General features: G+C 52.7%; 1 protein-coding gene across 9 annotated transcripts in view; it reads left to right on the top strand.

Annotated features, from left to right (window-relative positions):
- Positions 1–22194, top strand: part of LOC140411246 (kinesin light chain 1-like) — a 669745-nt gene that overhangs the window by 612573 nt on the left and 34978 nt on the right. The window contains exon 15 of one of the 9 annotated variants that reach the window (XM_072500368.1): positions 3295–21916. The exons of the other annotated variants lie outside the window; for them this stretch is intronic. Coding sequence (XP_072356469.1) covers positions 3295–3300 — 6 coding nt within the window. The 3' untranslated portion in view covers positions 3301–21916. Of the gene's footprint in view, positions 1–3294; positions 21917–22194 lie in introns of those variants that run through there. 9 annotated transcript variants of the gene reach the window in all.

Below are 22194 nucleotides of genomic sequence, written 5' to 3'. Positions count from 1 at the left end.
CTCTCTCTCTCTCTCTCCCTGTCTGCCTCTCTCTCTCTCTCTCCCTGTCTGCCTCTCTCTCTCTCTCTCCCTGTCTGCCTCCCTCTCCCTCTCTCTCTCTCTCTCTCCTTGTCTGCCTCCCTCTCTCTCCCTTTCTGCCTCCCTCTTTTTTCTCTCCCTCTCTGCCTCCCTCTCTTTCTCCTTTTCTCTCTCTCCCTGTCTGCCTCCCTCACTCTCTCTCTGTCTGCCTCCCTCACTCTCTCTGTCTGCCTCCCTCTCTCTCTCTGTCTGCCTCCCTCTCTCTCTCTGTCTGCCTCCCTCTCTCTCTCTGTCTGCCTCCCTCTCTCTCTCTGTCTGCCTCTCTCTCTCTCTGCCTGCCTCACTCTCTGTCTGCCTCACTCTCTGTCTGCCTCACTCTCTGTCTGCCTCTCTCTCTCTCAGTCTGCCTCTCTCTCTCTCAGTCTGCCTCTCTCTCTCAGTCTGCCTCTCTCTCTCAGTCTGCCTCCCTCTCTCTCTCTGTCTGCCTCCCTCTCTCAGTCTGCCTCCCTCTCTCAGTCTGCCTCCCTCTCTCTCTGTCAACCTCTCTCTCTCCCTCTCTCTGTCTGCCTCTCTCTCTCCCTCTCTCTGTCTGCCTCTCTCTCTCCCTCTCTCTGTCTGCCTCTCTCTCTCCCTCTCTCTGTCTGCCTCTCTCTCTCCCTCTCTCTGTCTGCCTCTCTCTCTCCCTCTCTCTGTCTGCCTCTCTCTCTCCCTCTCTCTGTCTGCCTCTCTCTCCCTCTGTCTGTCTGCCTCGCTCTCTCTGTCTATCTGCCTCTCTCTCTCGGTCTGTCTGCCTGCCTTCCTCTCTCTCCCTCTCGGTCAGTCTGTCTGTCTGCCTCTCTCTCTTTCTTCTTCCCTCTTGGTCTGTCTGCCTCCCTCTCTCTCTCCCTGTCTGCCTCCCTCTCTCTCTCTCCGTCTGCCTCCCTCTCTCTCTCTCTCTCTCTCTCTCTCTCCTTGCCTGCCTCCCTCTCTCTCTCTCCCTTTCTGCCTCCCTCTTTTTTCTCTCCCTCTCTGCCTCCCTCTCTTTCTCCTTTTCTCTCTCTCTCCCTGTCTGCCTCCCTCACTCTCTCTCTGTCTGCCTCCCTCTCTCTCTCTGTCTGCCTCCCTCTCTCTCTCTGTCTGCCTCCCTCTCTCTCTCTGTCTGCCTCCCTCGCTCTCTCTGTCTGCCTCTCTCTCTCTCTGCCTGCCTCACTCTCTGTCTGCCTCTCTCTCTCAGTCTGCCTCCCTCTCTCAGTCTGCCTCTCTCTCTCAGTCTGCCTCCCTCTCTCAGTCTGCCTCCCTCTCTCAGTCTGCCTCCCTCTCTCAGTCTGCCTCCCTCTCTCAGTCTGCCTCTCTCTCTGTCTGCCTCTCTCTCTGTCTGCCTCTCTCTCTGTCTGCCTCTCTCTCTGTCTGCCTCTCTCTCTGTCTGCCTCTCTCTCTGTCTGCCTCTCTCTCTGTCTGCCTCTCTCTCTGTCTGCCTCTCTCTCTGTCTGCCTCTCTCTCTGTCTGCCTCTCTCTCTGCCTGCCTCTCTCTCTCTGCCTGCCTCTCTCTCTCTGCCTGCCTCTCTCTCTGTCTGCCTCTCTCTCTGTCTGCCTCTCTCTCTGTCTGCCTCTCTCTCTGTCTGCCTCTCCCTCTGTCTGCCTCTCCCTCTGTCTGCCTCTCCCTCTGTCTGCCTCTCTCTCTGTCTGCCTCTCTCTCTGTCTGCCTCTCTCTCTGTCTGCCTCTCTCTCTGTCTGCCCCTCTCTCTTCCCCCTCTCTCCCCTGTCTCTCTCTCCCCAGCTCACACTGCCACTCTCTCTCTATCTGCCGCTTTCTCTACCCCGCTCGCACCATCACTCCCTCTCTCTCTCACTCTCCACTCGCCCGTGTCGCTCTCCCTTCTCGCTCTCTCCCCGTCTCTATCCCCCTCTCTCCGCCCGCTCACTCTACCCCCCCATTCGCCCCATCTCTCTCTCTCTCCCTCTCTCTTACCCCGTCTATCTCTGACTCTCTCCCCCTCCCCTCCCTCTCTCCCCCTCCCCTCCCTCTCTCCCCCTCCCCTCCCTCTCTCCCCCTCCCCTCCCTCTCTCCCCCTCCCTCTCTCCCCCTCCCCCCTCTCTCCCCCTCCCTCTCTCCCCCTCCCTCTCTCCCCCTCCCCCTCTCTCCCCCTCCCCCTCTCTCCCCCTCCCTCTCTCCCCCTCCCTCTCTCCCCCTCCCTCTCTCCCCCTCCCTCTCTCCCCCTCCCTCTCTCCCCCTCCCTCTCTCCCCCTCCCTCTCTCCCCCTCCCTCTCTCCCCCTCCCTCTCTCCCCCTCCCTCTCTCCCCCTCCCTCTCTCCCCCTCCCTCTCTCCCCCTCCCTCTCTCCCCCTCCCTCTCTCCCCCTCCCTCTCTCCCCCTCCCTCTCTCCCCCTCCCTCTCTCCCCCTCTCTCACTCCCTCTCCCCCCTCCCTCTCTCCCCCTCCCTCTCCCTCTCTCCCCCTTCCTCTCCCTCTCTCCCCCTTCCTCTCTCCCTCTCCCCCTCCCCCTCCCTCTCTCCCCCTCCCTCTCTCCCCCTCCCTCTCTCCCCCTCCCTCTCTCCCCCTCCCTCTCTCCCCCTCCCTCTCTCCCCCTCCCTCTCCCCCTCCCTCTCTCCCCTCCCTCTCTTCCCCCTCCCTCTCTCCCCATCCCACTCTCCCCATCCCCGCCTCCCCCTCTCCCTCTCTCTCCCTCCCTCTCCCCCTCCCTCTCTCCCCCTCCCCTCCCACTCTCCCCCTCTCCGTCCCTCTCCCCCCTCCCCCTCCCTCTCCCCTCTCCCCCTCCCCCTCCCTCTCTCCCCCTCCCTCTCTCCCCCTCCCTCTCTCCCCCTCCCTCTCTCCCCCTCCCTCTCTCCCCCTCCCTCTCTCCCCCTCCCTCTCTCCCCCTCCCTCTCTCCCCCTCCCTCTCTCCCCCTCCCTCTCTCCCCCTCCCTCTCTCCCCCTCCCTCTCTCCCCCTCCCTCTCTCCCCCTCCCTCTCTCCCCCTCCCTCTCTCCCCCTCCCCCTCTTCCCCTCCCTCTCTCCCCCTCCCTCTCTCCCCCTCCCTCTCTCCCCCTCTCCCTCTCTCCCCTCTCCCTCTCTCCCCCTCTCGCTCTCTGTCTGTCTCTACCCCGCTCACAGAGACTGTCTTTCTCTTCTCATCATGTCTCTCTCGCCCCGCCCCCTCCAATAACCTTGTCCACACAGCGCCCCCCCCCCTCTCTCTCCATCCACCACTTTTTGGCAGTGATTTTTCTGAACTTTTGTCGATTTTATTCACGTGTTTTCCTCTGTTTTCTCTCTCTTTTGCTCTTGTTTTTGTCTGCCAGGCGTAATGCTGCGAGCGACCATCTTGTTACCCCAGCGAGGATGTGTGTGTGGTTTCCAGACTCTTCCCTCCCAGCGGTTTCTGCTCCATCATTCCTGCCCGTCTGCATCCAGAACCTCTCCACTGCTTAAACAAAATCACCCATGGACTGGCCTGTCTCCGTTGCACACGTGACAACCCCTCGATCACATCATCACAAACCTGCTTCCTGAAGAGAAAGTCCTGTTTTACTGACGAATCGTCTGCCTGTAATATTTCTGGTCTGGTCTAACCTGGGTTTTGATTGGATGGGGCCTGACCTGACCGGGCCTGGTTCGATTTTAGTTCAACGACATCCCCTCCTTGTCCCAATCAGTCTGGTGGCAGATTTGTGATTGTGTAAAAACATTGTGAAACCCGCAAATTTCATTCCAAAGCCGGTGGGATAGAGGCAGCGGGCGGGGGGGGGAGGAGGAGGAGGAGGAGGAGTGCGGTCCTCCAATTGAGTGTGTGTGTGTGTGTGTGCCACTGAGCGCGCGTGCCACTGAGCGCGCGTGCCACTGAGCGCGCGTGCCACTGAGCGCGCGTGCCACTGAGCGCGCGTGCCACTGAGCGCGCGCGCCACTGAGCACGCGCGCCACTGAACGCGCGTGCCACTGAGCGCGCGTGCCACTGAGCGCGCGCGCCACTGAGCGCGCGCGCCACTGAGCGCGCGTGTACGTCAGTGACCGTATTCCTGTGTGTGTATGCATGTTACCCCATTGGCCGTGTGTCCGAACTCTCTCAAGCTACCGCTCACAAGTACAAGGCCACTTTCTTCACCCAGCTGTGGAGGAAAGAACAACAGATTAACCTGACCTGGGTCACGAGTCAGCAACGTGACAGGTTAAACCCCCTCTGCTCACACTCTGCTCCCATATCCAAACTCGCTGCTGAATTGTCCACAGTCATCCCGACAGCTGCCAAATCCCAAATCTCTGCACTTCCCTCTCTAAACCTCACCTCCATCAACCCTTTAAAAGCGCCGTCTCTGTGACCAGACCCTGTCTGATATCTCCCAGGAACCGTCAGATATAATTGCCTGTTGCAACAGGGATATTAAATGCATGAGAAAGAGATGGGGCAATGTAGACGGAGCTTCACTCTGTATCTAACCCAGTGCTGTACCTGTCCTGGGAGTGCTGATGGGGACAGTGTAGAGGGAGCTTTACTCTGTATCTAACCCCGTGCTGTACCTGTCCTGGGAGTGTCTGATGGGAACAGTGTAGAGGGAGCTTTACTCTGTATCTAATCCCGTACTGTACCTGTCCTGGGAGTGTTTGATGTGGACAGTGAAGAGGGAGCTTTACTCTGTATCTAACGCCGTGCTGTACCTGTCCTGGGAGTGTTTGATGGGGACAGTGTAGAGGGAGCTTTACTCTGTATCTAACCCCGTGCTGTACCTGTCCTGGGAGTGTTTGATGGGGACAGTGTAGAGGGACCTTTACTCTGTATCTAACCCCGTGCTGTACCTGTCCTGGGAGTGTTTGATGGGGACAGTGTAGAGGGAGCTTTACTCTGTATCTAACCCCGTGCTGTACCTGTCCTGGGAGTGTCTGATGGGGACAGTGTAGAGGGAGCTTTACTCTGAATCTAACCCTGTGCTGTCCCTGTCCTGGGAGTGTTTGATGGGGACAGTGTAGAGGGAGCTTTACTCTGTATCTAACCCTGTCCTGGGAGTGTCTGATGGGAACAGTGTAGAGGGAGCTTTACTCTGTATCTAACCCCGTGCTGTACCTGTCCTGGGAGTGTTTGATGGGGACAGTGTAGAGGGAGCTTTACTCTGTATCTAACCCCGTGCTGTACCTGTCCTGGGAGTGTCTGATGGGGACAGTGTAGAGGAAGCGTTACTCTGTATCTAACCCTGTGCTGTACCAGTCCTGGGAGTGTTTGATGTGGACAGTGTAGAGGGAGCTTGAATCTGTATCTAACCCTGTGCTCTACCGGTCCTGGGAGTGTTTGATGTGGACAGTGTAGAGGGAGCTTTAATCTGTATCTAACCCTGTGCTGTACCTGTCCTGGGAGTGTTTGATGGGGACAGTGTAGAGGGAGCTTTACTCTGTATCTAACCCTGTGCTGTACCTGTCCTGGGAGTGTCTGATGGGGACAGTGTAGAGGGAGCTTTACTCTGTATCTAACCCCGTGCTGTACCTGTCCTGGGAGTGTTTGATGGGGACAGTGTAGAGGGAGCTTTAATCTGTATCTAACTCGTGCTGTATCTGTCCTGGGAGAGTTTGATGGGGACAGTGTAGAGGGAGCTTTACTCTGTATCTAACCCTGTGCTGTACCTGTCCAGGGAGTGTTTGATGTGGACAGTGAAGAGGGAGCTTTAATCTGTATCTAACCCCGTGCTGTACCTGTCCTGGGAATGTTTGATGGGGACAGTGTAGAGGGAGCTTTACTCGATCTAATCCTGTGCTGTACCTGTCCTTGGAGTGTTTGATGGGGACAGTGTAGAGGGAGCTTTAATCTATCTAACCCCGTACCGTACCTGCCCTGGGAGAGTTTGATGGGGACAGCGTAGAGGGAGCTTTACTCTGTATCTAAACCCGTGCTGTATCTTTCCTGGGAGTGTTTGATGGGGACAGTGTAGAGGGAGCTTTACTCTATCTAACCCTGTGCTGTACCTGTCCTGGGAGTGTTTGATGTGGACAGTGAAGAGGGAGCTTTAATCTGTATCTAACACCGTGCTGTATCTTTCCTGGGAGTGTTTGATGGGGACCGTGTAGAGGGAGCTTTACTCTGTATCTAATCCCGTGCTGTACCTGTCCTGGGAGTGTTTGATGGCGACAGTGTAGAGGGAGCTTTACTCTGTATCTAACCCCGTGCTGTACCTGTCCTGGGAGTTTTTGATGGGGACAGTGTAGTGGGAGCTTTACTCTGTATCTAACCCCATGCTGTCCCTGTCCTGGGAGTGTTTGATAGGGACAGTGTAGAGGGAGCTCTACTCTGTATCTAACCCCATGCTGTATCTTTCCTGGGAGTGTTTGATGGGGACAGTGTAGAGGGAGCTTTACTCTGTATCTAACCCCGTGCTGTACCTGTCCTGGGAGTGTTTGATGGGGACAGTGTAGTGGGAGCTTTACTCTGTATCTAACCCCATGCTGTACCTGTCCTGGGAGTGTTTGATGGGGACAGTGTAGAGGGAGCTTTACTCTGTATCTAACCCCGTGCTGTCATGTCCTGGGAGTGTTTGATGGGGACAGTGTAGAGGGAGCTTTACTCTGTATCTAACCCCGTGCTGTACCTGTCCTGGGAGTGTTTGATGGGGACAGTGTAGAGGGAGCTTTACTCTGTATCTAACCCCGTGCTGTACCTGTCCTGGGAGTGTTTGATGGGGACAGTGTAGAGGGAGCTTTAATCTGTATCTAACTCGTGCTGTATCTGTCCTGGGAGAGTTTGATGGGGACAGTGTAGAGGGAGCTTTACTCTGTATCTAACCCTGTGCTGTACCTGTCCAGGGAGTGTTTGATGTGGACAGTGAAGAGGGAGCTTTAATCTGTATCTAACCCCGTGCTGTACCTGTCCTGGGAATGTTTGATGGGGACAGTGTAGAGGGAGCTTTAATCTATCTAACCCCGTACCGTACCTGCCCTGGGAGAGTTTGATGGGGACAGCGTAGAGGGAGCTTTACTCTGTATCTAAACCCGTGCTGTATCTTTCCTGGGAGTGTTTGATGGGGACAGTGTAGAGGGAGCTTTACTCTATCTAACCCTGTGCTGTACCTGTCCTGGGAGTGTTTGATGTGGACAGTGAAGAGGGAGCTTTAATCTGTATCTAACACCGTGCTGTATCTTTCCTGGGAGTGTTTGATGGGGACCGTGTAGAGGGAGCTTTACTCTGTTTCTAATCCCGTGCTGTACCTGTCCTGGGAGTGTTTGATGGCGACAGTGTAGAGGGAGCTTTACTCTGTATCTAACCCCGTGCTGTACCTGTCCTGGGAGTTTTTGATGGGGACAGTGTAGTGGGAGCTTTACTCTGTATCTAACCCCATGCTGTACCTGTCCTGGGAGTGTTTGATAGGGACAGTGTAGAGGGAGCTTTACTCTGTATCTAACCCCATGCTGTATCTTTCCTGGGAGTGTTTGATGGGGACAGTGTAGAGGGAGCTTTACTCTGTATCTAACCCCGTGCTGTACCTGTCCTGGGAGTGTTTGATGGGGACAGTGTAGTGGGAGCTTTACTCTGTATCTAACCCCATGCTCTACCTGTCCTGGGAGTGTTTGATGGGGACAGTGTAGAGGGAGCTTTACTCTGTATCTAACCCCGTGCTGTCATGTCCTGGGAGTGTTTGATGGGGACAGTGTAGAAGGAGCTTTACTCTGTATCTAACCCCGTGCTGTACCTGTCCTGGGAGTGTTTGATGGGGACAGTGTAGAGGGAGCTTTACTCTGTATCTAACCCCGTGCTGTACCTGTCCTGGGAGTGTTTGATGGGGACAGTGTAGAGGGAGCTTTACTCTGTATCTAACCCCGTGCTGTACCTGCCCTGGGAGTGTTTGATGGGGACAGTGTAGAGGGAGCTTTACTCTGTATCTAACCCCGTGCTGTACCTGTCCTGGGAGTGTTTGATGGGGACAGTGTAGAGGGAGCTTTACTCTGTATCTAACCCTGTGCTGTACCTGTCCTGGGAGTGTTTGATGGGGACAGCACGGTAGCATTGTGGATAGCACAGTTGTTTCACAGCTCCAGGGTTCCAGGTTCGATTCCGGCTTGGGTCACTGTCTGTGCGGAGTCTGCACATCCTCCCCGTGTCTGCGTGGGTTTCCTCCGGGTGCTCCGGTTTCCTCCCGCAGTCCAAAGATGTGCAGGTAAGGTGGATTGGCCATGATAAATTGCCCTTAGTGTCCGAAATTGCCCATAGTGTTGGGTGGGGTTACTGGGTTATGGGGATAGGGTGGAGGTGTTGACCTTGGGTAGGGTGCTCTTTCCAAGAGCCGGTGCAGACTCGATGGGCTGAATGGCCTCCTTCTGCACTGTAACTTCTATGATAATCTATGACAGTGCTGAGGGAGCTTTACTCCGTATCTAACCCCGTGCTGTACCTGTCCTGGGAGTGTTTGATGGGGACAGTGCAGAGGGAGCTTTACTCCGTATCTAACTCCGTGCTGTACCTGTCCTGGGAGTGTTTGATGGGGCCAGTGTAAAGGGAGCTTTACTCTGCATCTAACCCCGTGCTGTACCTGTCCTGGGAGTGTTTGATGGGGACAGTGTAGAGGGAGCTTTACTCTGTATCCAACCCCGTGCTGTACCTGTCCTGGGAGTGTTTGATGGGGACAGTGTAGAGGGAGCTATAATCTATATCTAACTCTGTGCTGTACCTGGCCTGCGATAGATTGATGGGGATCGTGTAGAGGGAGCTTTACTCTGTATCTAACCCTGTGCTGTACATGTCCTGGGAGTGTTTGATGGGGACAGTGTAGAGGGAGCTTTACTCTGTATCTAACCCCATGCTGTATCTGTCCTGGGAGTGTTTGATGGGGACAGTGTAGAGGGAGCTTTACTCTGTATCTAACCCCGTGCTGTACCTGTCCTGGGAGTGTTTGATGGGGACAGTGTAGAGGGAGCTTTCCTCTGTATCTAACCCCGTGCTGTACCTGTCCTGGGAGTGCCTGATGCGGACAGTGTAGAGGAAGCGTTACTCTGTATCTAACCCTGTGCTGTACCTGTCCTGGGAGTGTTTGATGTGGACAGTGTAGAGGGAGCTTTAATCTGTATCTAACCCCGTGCTGTACCTGTCCTGGGGGTGTTTGATGGGGACAGTGTAGAGGGAGCTTTACTCTGTATCTAACCCTGTGCTGTACCTGTCCTGGGAGTGTCTGATGGGAACAGTGTAGAGGGAGCTTTACTCTGTATCTAACCCCGTGCTGTACCTGTCCTGGGAGTGTCTGATGGGGACAGTGTAGAGGAAGCTTTACTCTGTATCTAACCCTGTGCTGTACCTGTCCTGGGAGTGTTTGATGTGGACAGTGTAGAGGGAGCTTTAATCTGTATCTAACCACGTGCTGTACCAGTCCTGGGAGTGTTTGATGTGGACAGTGTAGAGGGAGCTTTAATCTGTATCTAACCACGTGCTGTACCTGTCCTGGGAGTGTTTGATGTGGACAGTATAGAGGGAGCTTTACTCTGTATCTAACCCCGTGCTGTACCTGTCCTGGGAATGTTTGATGGGGACAGTGTAGAGGGAGCTTTACTCGATCTAATCCTGTGCTGTACCTGTCCTTGGAGTGTTTGATGGAGACAGTGTAGAGGGAGCTTTACTCTATCTAACCCTGTGCTGTACCTGTCCTGGGATTGTTTGATGGGGACAGTGTAGAGGGAGCTTTAATCTGTATCTAACCCCGTGCTGTACCTGTCCTGGGAGTGTCTGATGTGGACAGTGTAGAGGGAGCTTTAATCTGTATCTAACCACGTGCTGTACCTGTCCTGGGAGTGTTTGATGTGGACAGTGTAGAGGGAGCTTTAATCTGTATCTAACCACGTGCTGTACCTGTCCTGGGAGTGTTTGATGTGGACAGTATAGAGGGAGCTTTACTCTGTATCTAACCCCGTGCTGTACCTGTCCTGGGAATGTTTGATGGGGACAGTGTAGAGGGAGCTTTACTCGATCTAATCCTGTGCTGTACCTGTCCTTGGAGTGTTTGATGGAGACAGTGTAGAGGGAGCTTTACTCTATCTAACCCTGTGCTGTACCTGTCCTGGGAGTGTTTGATGGGGACAGTGTAGAGGGAGCTTTAATCTGTATCTAACTCGTGCTGTATCTGTCCTGGGAGAGTTTGATGGGGACAGTGTAGAGGGAGCTTTACTCTGTATCTAACCCTGCGTTGTATCTGTCAACAAAGAACAAAGAACAAAGAAATGTACAGCACAGGAACAGGCCCTTCGGCCCTCCAAGCCCGTGCCGACCATACTGCCCGACTAAGCTACAATCTTCTACCCTTCCTGGGTCCGTATCCTTCTATTCCCATCCTATTCATATATTTGTCAAGATGCCCCTTAAATGTCCCTATCGTCCCTGCCTCCACTACCTCCTCCGGTAGTGAGTTCCAGGCACCCACTACCCTCTGCGTAAAAAACTTGCCTCGTACATCTACTCTAAACTTTGCCCCTCTCACCTTAAACCTATGCCCCCTAGTAATTGACCCCTCTACCCTGGGGAAAAGCCTCTGACTATCCACTCTGTCTATGCCCCTCATAATTTTGTATACCTCTATCAGGTCGCCCCTCAACCTCCTTCGTTCCAGTGAGAACAAACCGAGTTTATTCAATCGCTCCTCATAGCTTATGCCCTCCATACCAGGCAACATTCTGGTAAATCTCTTCTGCACCCTCTCTAAAGCCTCCACATCCTTCTGGTAGTGTGGCGACCAGAATTGAACACTAAACTCCAAGTGTGGCCTAACTAAGGTTCTATACAGCTGCAACATGACTTGCCAATTCTTATACTCAATGCCCCGGCCAATGAAGGCAAGCATGCCGTATGCCTTCTTGACTACCTTCTCCACCTGTGTTGCCCCTTTCAATGACCTGTGGACCTGTACTCCTAGATCTCTTTGACTTTCAATACTCTTGAGGGTTCTACCATTCACTGTATATTCCCTACCTGCATTAGCCCTTCCAAAATGCATTACCTCACATTTGTCCAGGTTAAACTCCATCTGCCATCTCTCCGCCCAAGTCTCCAGACAATCTAAATCCTGCTGTATCCTCCGACAGTCCTCATCGCTATCCGCAATTCCACCAACCTTTGTGTCGTCTGCAAACTTACTAATCAGACCAGTTACATTTTCCTCCAAATCATTTATATATACTACAAAGAGCAAAGGTCCCAGCACTGATCCCTGTGGAACACCACTGGTCACAGCCCTCCAATTAGAAAAGCATCCCTCCATTGCTACCCTCTGCCTTCTATGGCCTAGCCAGTTCTGTATCCACCTTGCCAGTTCACCCCTGATCCCGTGTGACTTCACCTTTTGTACTAGTCTACCATGAGGGACCTTGTCAAAGGCCTTACTGAAGTCCATATAGACAACATCTACTGCCCTACCTGCATCAATCATCTTAGTGACCTCCTCGAAAAACTCTATCAAGTTAGTGAGACACGACCTCCCCTTCACAAAACCGTGCTGCCTCTCACTAATACGTCCATTTGCTTCCAAATGGGAGTAGATCCTGTCTCGAAGAATTCTCTCCAGTAATTTCCCTACCACTGAAGTAAGGCTCACCGGCCTGTAGTTCCCGGGATTATCCTTGCTACCCTTCTTAAACAGAGGAACAACATTGGCTATTCTCCAGTCCTCCGGGACATCCCCTGAAGACAGCGAGGATCCAAAGATTTCTGTCAATGCCTCAGCAATTTCCTCTCCAGCCTCCTTCAGTATTCTGGGGTAGATCCCATCCGGCCCTGGGGACTTATCTACCTTAATATTTTTTAAGACACCCAACACCTCGTCTTTTTGGATCACAATGTGACCCAGGCTATCTACACCCGCTTCTCCAGAATCAACATCTACCAATTCCTTCTCTTTGGTGAATACTGATGCAAAGTATTGTCCTAGGAGTGTTGGTTGGGGACAGTGTCGAGGGAGCTTTAATCTGTATCTAACCCCGTACTGTACCTGCCCTGGGAGAGTTTGATGGGGACAGCGTAGAGGGAGCTTTACTCTGTATCTAAACCCATGCTGTATCTTTCCTGGGAGTGTTTGATGGGGACAGTGTAGAGGGAGCTTTACTCTGTATCTAACCCCGTGCTGTACCTGTCCTGGGATTGTTTGATGTGGACAGTGAAGCGGGAGCTTTAATCTGTATCTAACTCGTGCAGTATGTGTCCTGGGAGTGTTTGATGGGGACAGTGTAGAGGGAGCTTTACTCTATCTAACCCTGTGCTGTACCTGTCCTGGGAGTGTTTGATGGGGACAGTGTAGAGGGAGCTTTACTCTGTATCTAACCCCGTGCTGTACCTGTCCTGGGAGTGTTTGATGGGGACAGTGTAGAGGGAGCTTTAATCTGTTTCTAACTCGTGCTGTATCTGTCCTGGGAGAGTTTGATGGGGACAGTGTAGAGGGAGCTTTACTCTGTATCTAACCCCGTGCTGTACCTGTCCTGGGAGTGTTTGATGGGGACAGTGTAGAGGGAGCTTTACTCTGTATCTAACCCCGTGCTGTACCTGTCCTGGGAGTGTTTGATGTGGACAGTGAAGCGGGAGCTTTAATCTGTATCTAACTCGTGCAGTATGTGTCCTGGGAGTGTTTGATGGGGACAGTGTAGAGGGAGCTTTGCTCTATCTAACCCTGTGCTGTACCTGTCCTGGGAGTGTTTGATGGGGACAGTGTAGAGGGAGCTTTACTCTGTATCTAACCCCGTGCTGTACCTGTCCTGGGAGTGTTTGATGGGGACAGTGTAGAGGGAGCTTTAATCTGTTTCTAACTCGTGCTGTATCTGTCCTGGGAGAGTTTGATGGGGACAGTGTAGAGGGAGCTTTACTCTGTATCTAACCCCGTGCTGTACCTGTCCTGGGAGTGTTTGATGGGGACAGTGTAGAGGGAGCTTTACTCTGTATCTAACCCCGTGCTGTACCTGTCCTGGGAGTGTTTGATGGGGACAGTGTAGCGGGAGCTTTACTCTGTATCTAACCCCGTGCTATACCTGTCCTGGGAGTGTTTGATGGGGACATTGTAGAGGGAGCTTTACTCTGTATCTAACCCTGTGCTGTACCTGTCCTGAGAGTGTTTGATGGGGACAGTGTAGAGGGAGCTTTACTCTGTAATCTAACCTCGTGCTGTACCTGTTACTCTGTATCTAACCCCGTGCTGTCATGTCCTGGGAGTGTTTGATGGGGACAGTGTAGAGGGAGCTTTACTCTGTATCTAACCCACGTGCTGTACCTGTCCTGGGAGTGTTTGATGGGGACAGTGTAGAGGGAGCTTTCCTCTGTATCTATCCCCGTGCTGTACCTGTCTTGCGAGTGTTTGATGGGGACAGTGTAGAGGGAGCTTTACTCTGTATCTAACCCCGTGCTGTACCTGTCCTGGGAGTGTTTGATGGGGACAGTGTAGAGGGAGCTTTACTCTGTATCTATCCCCGTGCTGTACCTGTCCTGGGAGTGTTTGATGGGGACAGTGTAGAGGGAGCTTTAATCTGTATGTAACCCCGTGCTGTACCTGTCCTGGGAGTGTTTGATGGGGACAGTGTAGAGGGAGCTTTACTCTGTATCTAACCCCGTGCTGTACCTGTCCTGGGAGTGTTTGATGGGGTCAGTGTAGAGGGAGCTTCACTCTGTATCTAACCCCGTGCTGTACCTGTCCTGGGAGTGTTTGCCGGGGGCAGTGTAGAGGGAGCTTTACTCTGTATCTAACCCCGTGCTGTACCTGTCCTGGGAGTGTTTGATGGGGACAGTGTAGAGGGAGCTTTACTCTGTATCCAACCCCGTGCTGTACCTGTCCTGGGAGTGTTTGATGGGGAGAGTGTAGAGGGAGCTTTACTCTGTATCTAACCTCGTGCTGTACCTGTCCTGGGAGTGTTTGATGGGGACAGCACGGTAGCATTGTGGATTGCACAATTGCTTCACAGCTCCTGGGTTCCAGGTTCGATTCCGGCTTGGGTCACTGTCTGTGCGGAGTCTGCACATCCTCCCCGTGTCTGCGTGGGTTTCCTACGGGTGCTCCGGTTTCCTCCCACAGTCCAAAGATGTGCAGGTTAGGTGGATTGGCCATGATAAATTGCCCTTAGTGTCCGAAATTGCCCATAGTGTTGGGTGGGGTTACTGGGTTATGGGGATAGGGTGGAGGTGTTGACCTTGGGTAGGGTGCTCTTTCCAAGAGCCGGTGCAGACTCGATGGGCCGAATGGCCTCCTTCTGCACTGTAAATTCTATGATAATCTATGACAGTGCTGAGGGAGCTTTACTCCGTATCTAACCCCGTGCTGTACCTGTCCTGGGAGTGTTTGATGGGGACAGTGTAGAGGGAGCTTTACTCTGTATCTAACCCCGTGCTGTACCTGTCCTGGGAGTGTTTGATGGGGGCAGTGTCGAGGGAGCTTTACTCTGTATCTAATCCCGTGCTGTACCTGGCCTGGGAGAGTTTGAGGGGGACAGCGCAGAGGCAGCTTTACTCTGTATCTAACGCCGTGCTGTACCTGTCCTGGGAGAATTTGATGGGTACAGTGTAGAGGGAGATTTACTCTGTATCTAAACCCGTGCTGTACCTGGCCTGGGAGAGTTTGATGGGGACAGTGTAGAGGGAGCTTTACTCTGTATCTAAGCCCGTGCTGTACCTGTCCTGGGAGTGTTTGATGGGGACAGTGTAGTGGGAGCTTTACTCTGTATCTAACCCCATGCTGTACCTGTCCTGGGAGTGTTTGATGGGGACAGTGTAGAGGGAGCTTTACTCTGTATCTAATCCCGTGCTGTACCTGTCCTGGGAGTGTTTGATGGGGACAGTGTGGAGGGAGCTTTACTCTGTAATCTAACCCCGTGCTGTACCTGTGCAGGGAGTGTTTGATGGGGACAGTGTACAGGGAGCTTTACTCTGTATCTAACCCATGCTGGACCTGTCCTGGAAGTGTTTGATGGGGACAGTGTAGAGGCAGCTTTACTCTGTATCTAACCCTGTGCTGTACCTGTCCTGGGAGTGTTTGATGGGGACAGTGTAGAGGGAGCTTTACTCTGTATCTAACCCCGTGCTGTACCTGTCCTGGGAGTGTTTGGTGGGGACAGCATAGAGGGAGCTTTACTCTGTATCTAACCCCGTGCTGTCCGTGTCCTGCGAGTGTTTGATGGCGACAGTGTAGAGGGAGCTTTACTCTGTATCTAACCCCGTGACGTACCTGTCCTGGGAGTGTTTGATGGGGACAGTATAGAGGGAGCTTTACTGTGTATCTAACCCCGTGCTGTACCTGTCCTGGGAGTGTTTGATGGGGACAGTGTCGAGGGAGCTTTACTCTTTATCTATCCCCGTGCTGTACCTGTCCTGGGAGTGTTTGATGGGGACAGTGTAGAGGGAGCTTTACTCTGTATCTATCCCCGTGCTGTACCTGTCCTGGGAGTGTTTGATGGGGACAGTGTAGAGGGAGCTTCACTCTGTATCTAACCCCGTGATGTACCTGTCCTGGGAGTGTTTGTTGGGGACGGTATAGAGGGAGCTTTACTCTGTATCTAACCCCGTGCTGTACCTGTCCTGGGAGTGTTTGATGGGGACAGTGTAGAGGGAGTTTTACTCTGTATCTAACCCTGCGCTGTACCTGTCCTGGGAGTGTTTGATGGGGACAGTATAGAGGGAGCTTTACGCTGTATCTAACCCCGTGCTGTACCTGTCCTAGGAGTGTTTGATGGGGACAGTGTAGAGGGAGCTTTACTCTGTATCTATCCCCGTGCTGTGCCTGTCCTGGGAGTGTTTGATGGGGACAGTGTAGAGGGAGCTTTACTCTGTATCTAACCCCGTGCTGTACCTGTCCTGGGAGTGTTTGATGGGGACAGTGTAGAGGGAGCATTACTCTGTATCTAACCCGGTGCTGTACCTGTCCTGGGAGTGTTTGATGGGGACAGTGTAGAGGGAGCTTTACTCTGTATCCAACCCCGTGCTGTACCTGTCCTGGGAGTGTTTGATGGGGAGAGTGTAGAGGGAGCTTTACTCTGTATCTAACCTCGTGCTGTACCTGTCCTGGGAGTGTTTGATGGGGACAGCACGGTAGCATTGTGGATTGCACAATTGCTTCACAGCTCCTGGGTTCCAGGTTCGATTCCGGCTTGGGTCACTGTCTGTGCGGAGTCTGCACATCCTCCCCGTGTCTGCGTGGGTTTCCTACGGGTGCTCCGGTTTCCTCCCACAGTCCAAAGATGTGCAGGTTAGGTGGATTGGCCATGATAAATTGCCCTTAGTGTCCGAAATTGCCCATAGTGTTGGGTGGGGTTACTGGGTTATGGGGATAGGGTGGAGGTGTTGACCTTGGGTAGGGTGCTCTTTCCAAGAGCCGGTGCAGACTCGATGGGCCGAATGGCCTCCTTCTGCACTGTAAATTCTATGATAATCTATGACAGTGCTGAGGGAGCTTTACTCCGTATCTAACCCCGTGCTGTACCTGTCCTGGGAGTGTTTGATGGGGACAGTGTAGAGGGAGCTTTACTCTGTATCTAACCCCGTGCTGTACCTGTCCTGGGAGTGTTTGATGGGGGCAGTGTCGAGGGAGCTTTACTCTGTATCTAATCCCGTGCTGTACCTGGCCTGGGAGAGTTTGAGGGGGACAGCGTAGAGGCAGCTTTACTCTGTATCTAACGCCGTGCTGTACCTGTCCTGGGAGAATTTGATGGGTACAGTGTAGAGGGAGATTTACTCTGTATCTAAACCCGTGCTGTACCTGGCCTGGGAGAGTTTGATGGGGACAGTGTAGAGGGAGCTTTACTCTGTATCTAAGCCCGTGCTGTACCTGTCCTGGGAGTGTTTGATGGGGACAGTGTAGTGGGAGCTTTACTCTGTATCTAACCCCATGCTGTACCTGTCCTGGGAGTGTTTGATGGGGACAGTGTAGAGGGAGCTTTACTCTGTATCTAATCCCGTGCTGTACCTGTCCTGGGAGTGTTTGATGGGGACAGTGTGGAGGGAGCTTTACTCTGTAATCTAACCCCGTGCTGTACCTGTGCAGGGAGTGTTTGATGGGGACAGTGTACAGGGAGCTTTACTCTGTATCTAACCCATGCTGGACCTGTCCTGGAAGTGTTTGATGGGGACAGTGTAGAGGCAGCTTTACTCTGTATCTAACCCTGTGCTGTACCTGTCCTGGGAGTGTTTGATGGGGACAGTGTAGAGGGAGCTTTACTCTGTATCTAACCCCGTGCTGTACCTGTCCTGGGAGTGTTTGGTGGGGACAGCATAGAGGGAGCTTTACTCTGTATCTAACCCCGTGCTGTCCGTGTCCTGCGAGTGTTTGATGGCGACAGTGTAGAGGGAGCTTTACTCTGTATCTAACCCCGTGACGTACCTGTCCTGGGAGTGTTTGATGGGGACAGTATAGAGGGAGCTTTACTGTGTATCTAACCCCGTGCTGTACCTGTCCTGGGAGTGTTTGATGGGGACAGTGTCGAGGGAGCTTTACTCTTTATCTATCCCCGTGCTGTATCTGTCCTGGGAGTGTTTGATGGGGACAGTGTAGAGGGAGCTTTACTCTGTATCTATCCCCGTGCTGTACCTGTCCTGGGAGTGTTTGATGGGGACAGTGTAGAGGGAGCTTTACTCTGTATCTAACCCCGTGCTGTACCTGTCCTGGGAGTGTTTGATGGGGGCAGTGTCGAGGGAGCTTTACTCTGTATCTAATCCCGTGCTGTACCTGGCCTGGGAGAGTTTGAGGGGGACAGCGTAGAGGCAGCTTTACTCTGTATCTAACGCCGTGCTGTACCTGTCCTGGGAGAATTTGATGGGTACAGTGTAGAGGGAGATTTACTCTGTATCTAAACCCGTGCTGTACCTGGCCTGGGAGAGTTTGATGGGGACAGTGTAGAGGGAGCTTTACTCTGTATCTAAGCCCGTGCTGTACCTGTCCTGGGAGTGTTTGATGGGGACAGTGTAGTGGGAGCTTTACTCTGTATCTAACCCCATGCTGTACCTGTCCTGGGAGTGTTTGATGGGGACAGTGTAGAGGGAGCTTTACTCTGTATCTAATCCCGTGCTGTACCTGTCCTGGGAGTGTTTGATGGGGACAGTGTGGAGGGAGCTTTACTCTGTAATCTAACCCCGTGCTGTACCTGTGCAGGGAGTGTTTGATGGGGACAGTGTACAGGGAGCTTTACTCTGTATCTAACCCATGCTGGACCTGTCCTGGAAGTGTTTGATGGGGACAGTGTAGAGGCAGCTTTACTCTGTATCTAACCCTGTGCTGTACCTGTCCTGGGAGTGTTTGATGGGGACAGTGTAGAGGGAGCTTTACTCTGTATCTAACCCCGTGCTGTACCTGTCCTGGGAGTGTTTGGTGGGGACAGCATAGAGGGAGCTTTACTCTGTATCTAACCCCGTGCTGTCCGTGTCCTGCGAGTGTTTGATGGCGACAGTGTAGAGGGAGCTTTACTCTGTATCTAACCCCGTGACGTACCTGTCCTGGGAGTGTTTGATGGGGACAGTATAGAGGGAGCTTTACTGTGTATCTAACCCCGTGCTGTACCTGTCCTGGGAGTGTTTGATGGGGACAGTGTCGAGGGAGCTTTACTCTTTATCTATCCCCGTGCTGTACCTGTCCTGGGAGTGTTTGATGGGGACAGTGTAGAGGGAGCTTTACTCTGTATCTATCCCCGTGCTGTACCTGTCCTGGGAGTGTTTGATGGGGACAGTGTAGAGGGAGCTTCACTCTGTATCTAACCCCGTGATGTACCTGTCCTGGGAGTGTTTGTTGGGGACGGTATAGAGGGAGCTTTACTCTGTATCTAACCCCGTGCTGTACCTGTCCTGGGAGTGTTTGATGGGGACAGTGTAGAGGGAGTTTTACTCTGTACCTAACCCTGCGCTGTACCTGTCCTGGGAGTGTTTGATGGGGACAGTATAGAGGGAGCTTTACGCTGTATCTAACCCCGTGCTGTACCTGTCCTAGGAGTGTTTGATGGGGACAGTGTAGAGGGAGCTTTACTCTGTATCTATCCCCGTGCTGTGCCTGTCCTGGGAGTGTTTGATGGGGACAGTGTAGAGGGAGCTTTACTCTGTATCTAACCCCGTGCTGTACCTGTCCTGGGAGTGTTTGATGGGGACAGTGTAGAGGGAGCATTACTCTGTATCTAACCCGGTGCTGTACCTGTCCTGGGAGTGTTTGATGGGGAGAGTGTAGAGGGAGCTTTACTCTGTATCTAACCCCGTGCTGTACCTGTCCTGTGAGTGTTTGTTGGGGACAGTGTAGAGGGAACTTTACTCTGTCTCTAACCCCGTGCTGTACCTGTCCTGGGAGTGTTTGATGGGGAGAGTGTAGAGGGAGCTTTACTCTGTATCTAACCCTGTGCTGTACCTGTCCTGGGAGTGTTTGATGCGGACAGTGTAGAGGGAGCTTTACTCTGTATCTAACCCCATGCTGTACCTGTCCTGGGAGTGTTTGATGGGGACAGTGTAGAGGGAGCTTTACTCTGTATCTCTCCCCGTGCTGTACCTGTCCTGGGAGTGTTTGATGGGGACAGTGTGGAGGGAGCTTTACTCTATATCTAACCCCGTGCTGTACCTGTCCTGGGAGTGCTTGATGGGTGAACAGTGTATAGGGAGCTTTACTCTGTATCTAACCCCGTGCTGTACCTGTCCTGGGAGTGTTTGATGGGGGCAGTGTCGAGGGAGCATTAATCTGTATCTAACCCCATGCTGTACCTGTCCTGGGAGTGTTTGATGGGGACATGGTAGATGGAGCTTTACTCTGTATCTAACCCCCGTGCTGTACCTGTCCTGGGAGTGTTTGTTGGGTGAACAGTGTATAGGGAGCTTTACTCTGTATCTAACCCCGTGCTGTACCTGTCCTGGATGTGTTTGATGGGGACAGTGTAGAGGGAGCTTTACTCTGTATCTAACCCCATGCTGTACCTGTCCTGGGAGTGTTTGATGGGGACAGTGTAGAGGAAGCTTTACTCTGTATCTAACCCCGTGCTGTACCTGTCCTGGGAATGTTTGATGGGGACAGTGTCGAGGTAGCATTACTCTGTATCTAACCCCATGCTGTACCTGTCCTGGGAGTGTTTGTTGGGGACAGTGTATAGGGAGCTTTACTCTGTATCTAACCCCATGCTGTACCTGTCCTGGGAGTGTTTGATAGGGACAGTGTAGAGGGAGCTTTACTCTGTATCTAACCCCGTGCTGTACCTGTCCTGGGAGTGTTTGATAGGGACAGTGTATAGGGAGCTTTACTCTGTATCTAACCCCGTGCTGTACCTGTCCTGGGAGTGTTTGATGGGGGCAGTGTCGAGGGTGCATTACTCTGTATCTAACCCCATGCTGTACCTGTCCTGGGAGTGTTTGATGGGGACAGTGTCGAGGAAGCTATACTCTGTATCTAACCCCGTGCTGTACCTGTCCCGCGAGTGTTTGATGGGGACAGTGTAGAGGGAGCTTTACTCTGTATCTAACCCCGTGCTGTACCTGTCCTGGGAGTGTTTGATGGGGACAGTGTCTAGGGAGCATTACTCTGTATCTAACCCCGTGCTGTACCTGTCCTGGGAGTGTTTGATGGGGACAGTGTAGATGGAGCTTTACTCTGTATCTAACCCCGTGCTGTCCCTGTCCTGGGAGTGTTTGATGGGGACAGTGTAGAGGGAGCTTTACTCTGTATCTAACCCCGTGATGTCCCTGTCCTGGGAGTGTTTGATGGGGACAGTGCAGAGGGAGCTTTACTCTGTATCTAACCCCGTGCTGTCCCTGTCCTGGGAGTGTTTGATGGGGACAGTGTAGAGGGAGCTTTACTCTGTATCTAACCCCGTGATGTCCCTGTCCTGGGAGTGTTTGATGGGGACAGTGCAGAGGGAGCTTTACTCTGTATCTAACCACGTGCTGTACCTGTCCTGGGAGTGTTTGATGGGGACAGTGCAGATGGAGCTTTACTCTGTATCTAACCCCGTGATGTCCCTGTCCTGGGAGTTTTTGATGGCGACAGTGTAGAGGGAGCTTTACTCTGTATCTAACCCCGTGCTGTACCTGTCCTGGGAGTGTTTGATGGATACGGTATTGGTTTATGCTTTGTTTTTCGTGAGCTCTGTAACGAGATTCCTTCTGTTTCTGAAGACTGACATTGAATTTCTTTCTGGCTCTGCATGTCTGCTCTCTGATGCCTCTGAGTCGAGCTATTTGCTTCAAAGTGACAGTTCTGGGTTCAGTCTCCATGTGATTGTGTATTTTGTCTATTAATAATAATAGGAGTGATCTCTTTATTGAATACTGTAGCTGTTGTTACTGGGATTTGCTCTGTGCTACCTGGTGTTGTCCTGTCACATGTCCAATGTTGGCATCACCATAGTTGGCAGTGTGATGTGACTGGTACAGCTGAGTTACCGCATGCCTGCACTATGCTGTCATCTCCTCGCCCCTGCTTTACCCCTGCTGCGCTGAGACGAGTGAGTTGTTTCTCAGATCAGCCGGTGCCGTGGGGGGTAACAGCCTCTCTTTCCTGCCACTGTACCGTGGCGATACTGAGAGCAGTTGAGGTCACAGTGACCCGAGCACAGAGGAAGTGCTGCAAGCTCAGGCTGCTGTCCCCTGCCTCTTCAACTCCCTGCCCATGGGGGTTTGGAGATCAATCCCATGTCCCCCCCTCCTGCCTGCACTGACTGAGCACAGGAGGCTGGCTTATTGTTCAGGCGGGCTGGATTTGTGTTTGTGAGGCCCTGTCCCCAGCCTCGCTCCCAATATTGAGTCTGGAGCCTGGTCTTGGACCCTGAGATCTGGTGTTGATGGTTTGCAGTCCCCACCAACCAATTAGAAACCAGCCATGATGGTGTCAGGCTAAAACTGCTAGTCTTATTTACATAGGAGTAAGATGATTATTCAGAAGCAGAAATGCAAAGACCCAGCGGTAAAATGTTGGCAATTCTGTGACGGTTCTTTCTTCATTTGGTTTACTCCACCTAATATGTTTGAAAACAATAAAAAGTCCTCAATGTGCAGAAGAATGTCCTCTGTGCTCGTGGCATTTGTCCTTCAGAACCTTTGCAAACTGGTGCCCATCGCCATCTCAGTCACACGACGATGAGACTGCCACACTTTCATTCACCAATACAGACAACAAGGGCATCAACAGAGCTACGCAGAACGCTGCAGCGATGTATCAAAGTATGAATGAGCGGTTTGTTTAACATAAGGCCCTGGGTTGGTGGAAGATTTGATGTTTCTGCCTCAACACCGAATGTCACCTCAAAATTATTGAATTAAAACTGCTCGATTCAGCTAG

The sequence above is a fragment of the Scyliorhinus torazame genome, chromosome 4, assembly GCF_047496885.1.
Source record: "Scyliorhinus torazame isolate Kashiwa2021f chromosome 4, sScyTor2.1, whole genome shotgun sequence".
Taxonomy (NCBI): Eukaryota; Metazoa; Chordata; class Chondrichthyes; order Carcharhiniformes; family Scyliorhinidae; genus Scyliorhinus; species Scyliorhinus torazame.
Note: the sequence above shows the minus strand (reverse complement) of the source record. Positions and strands in the feature narration are given on the sequence as shown.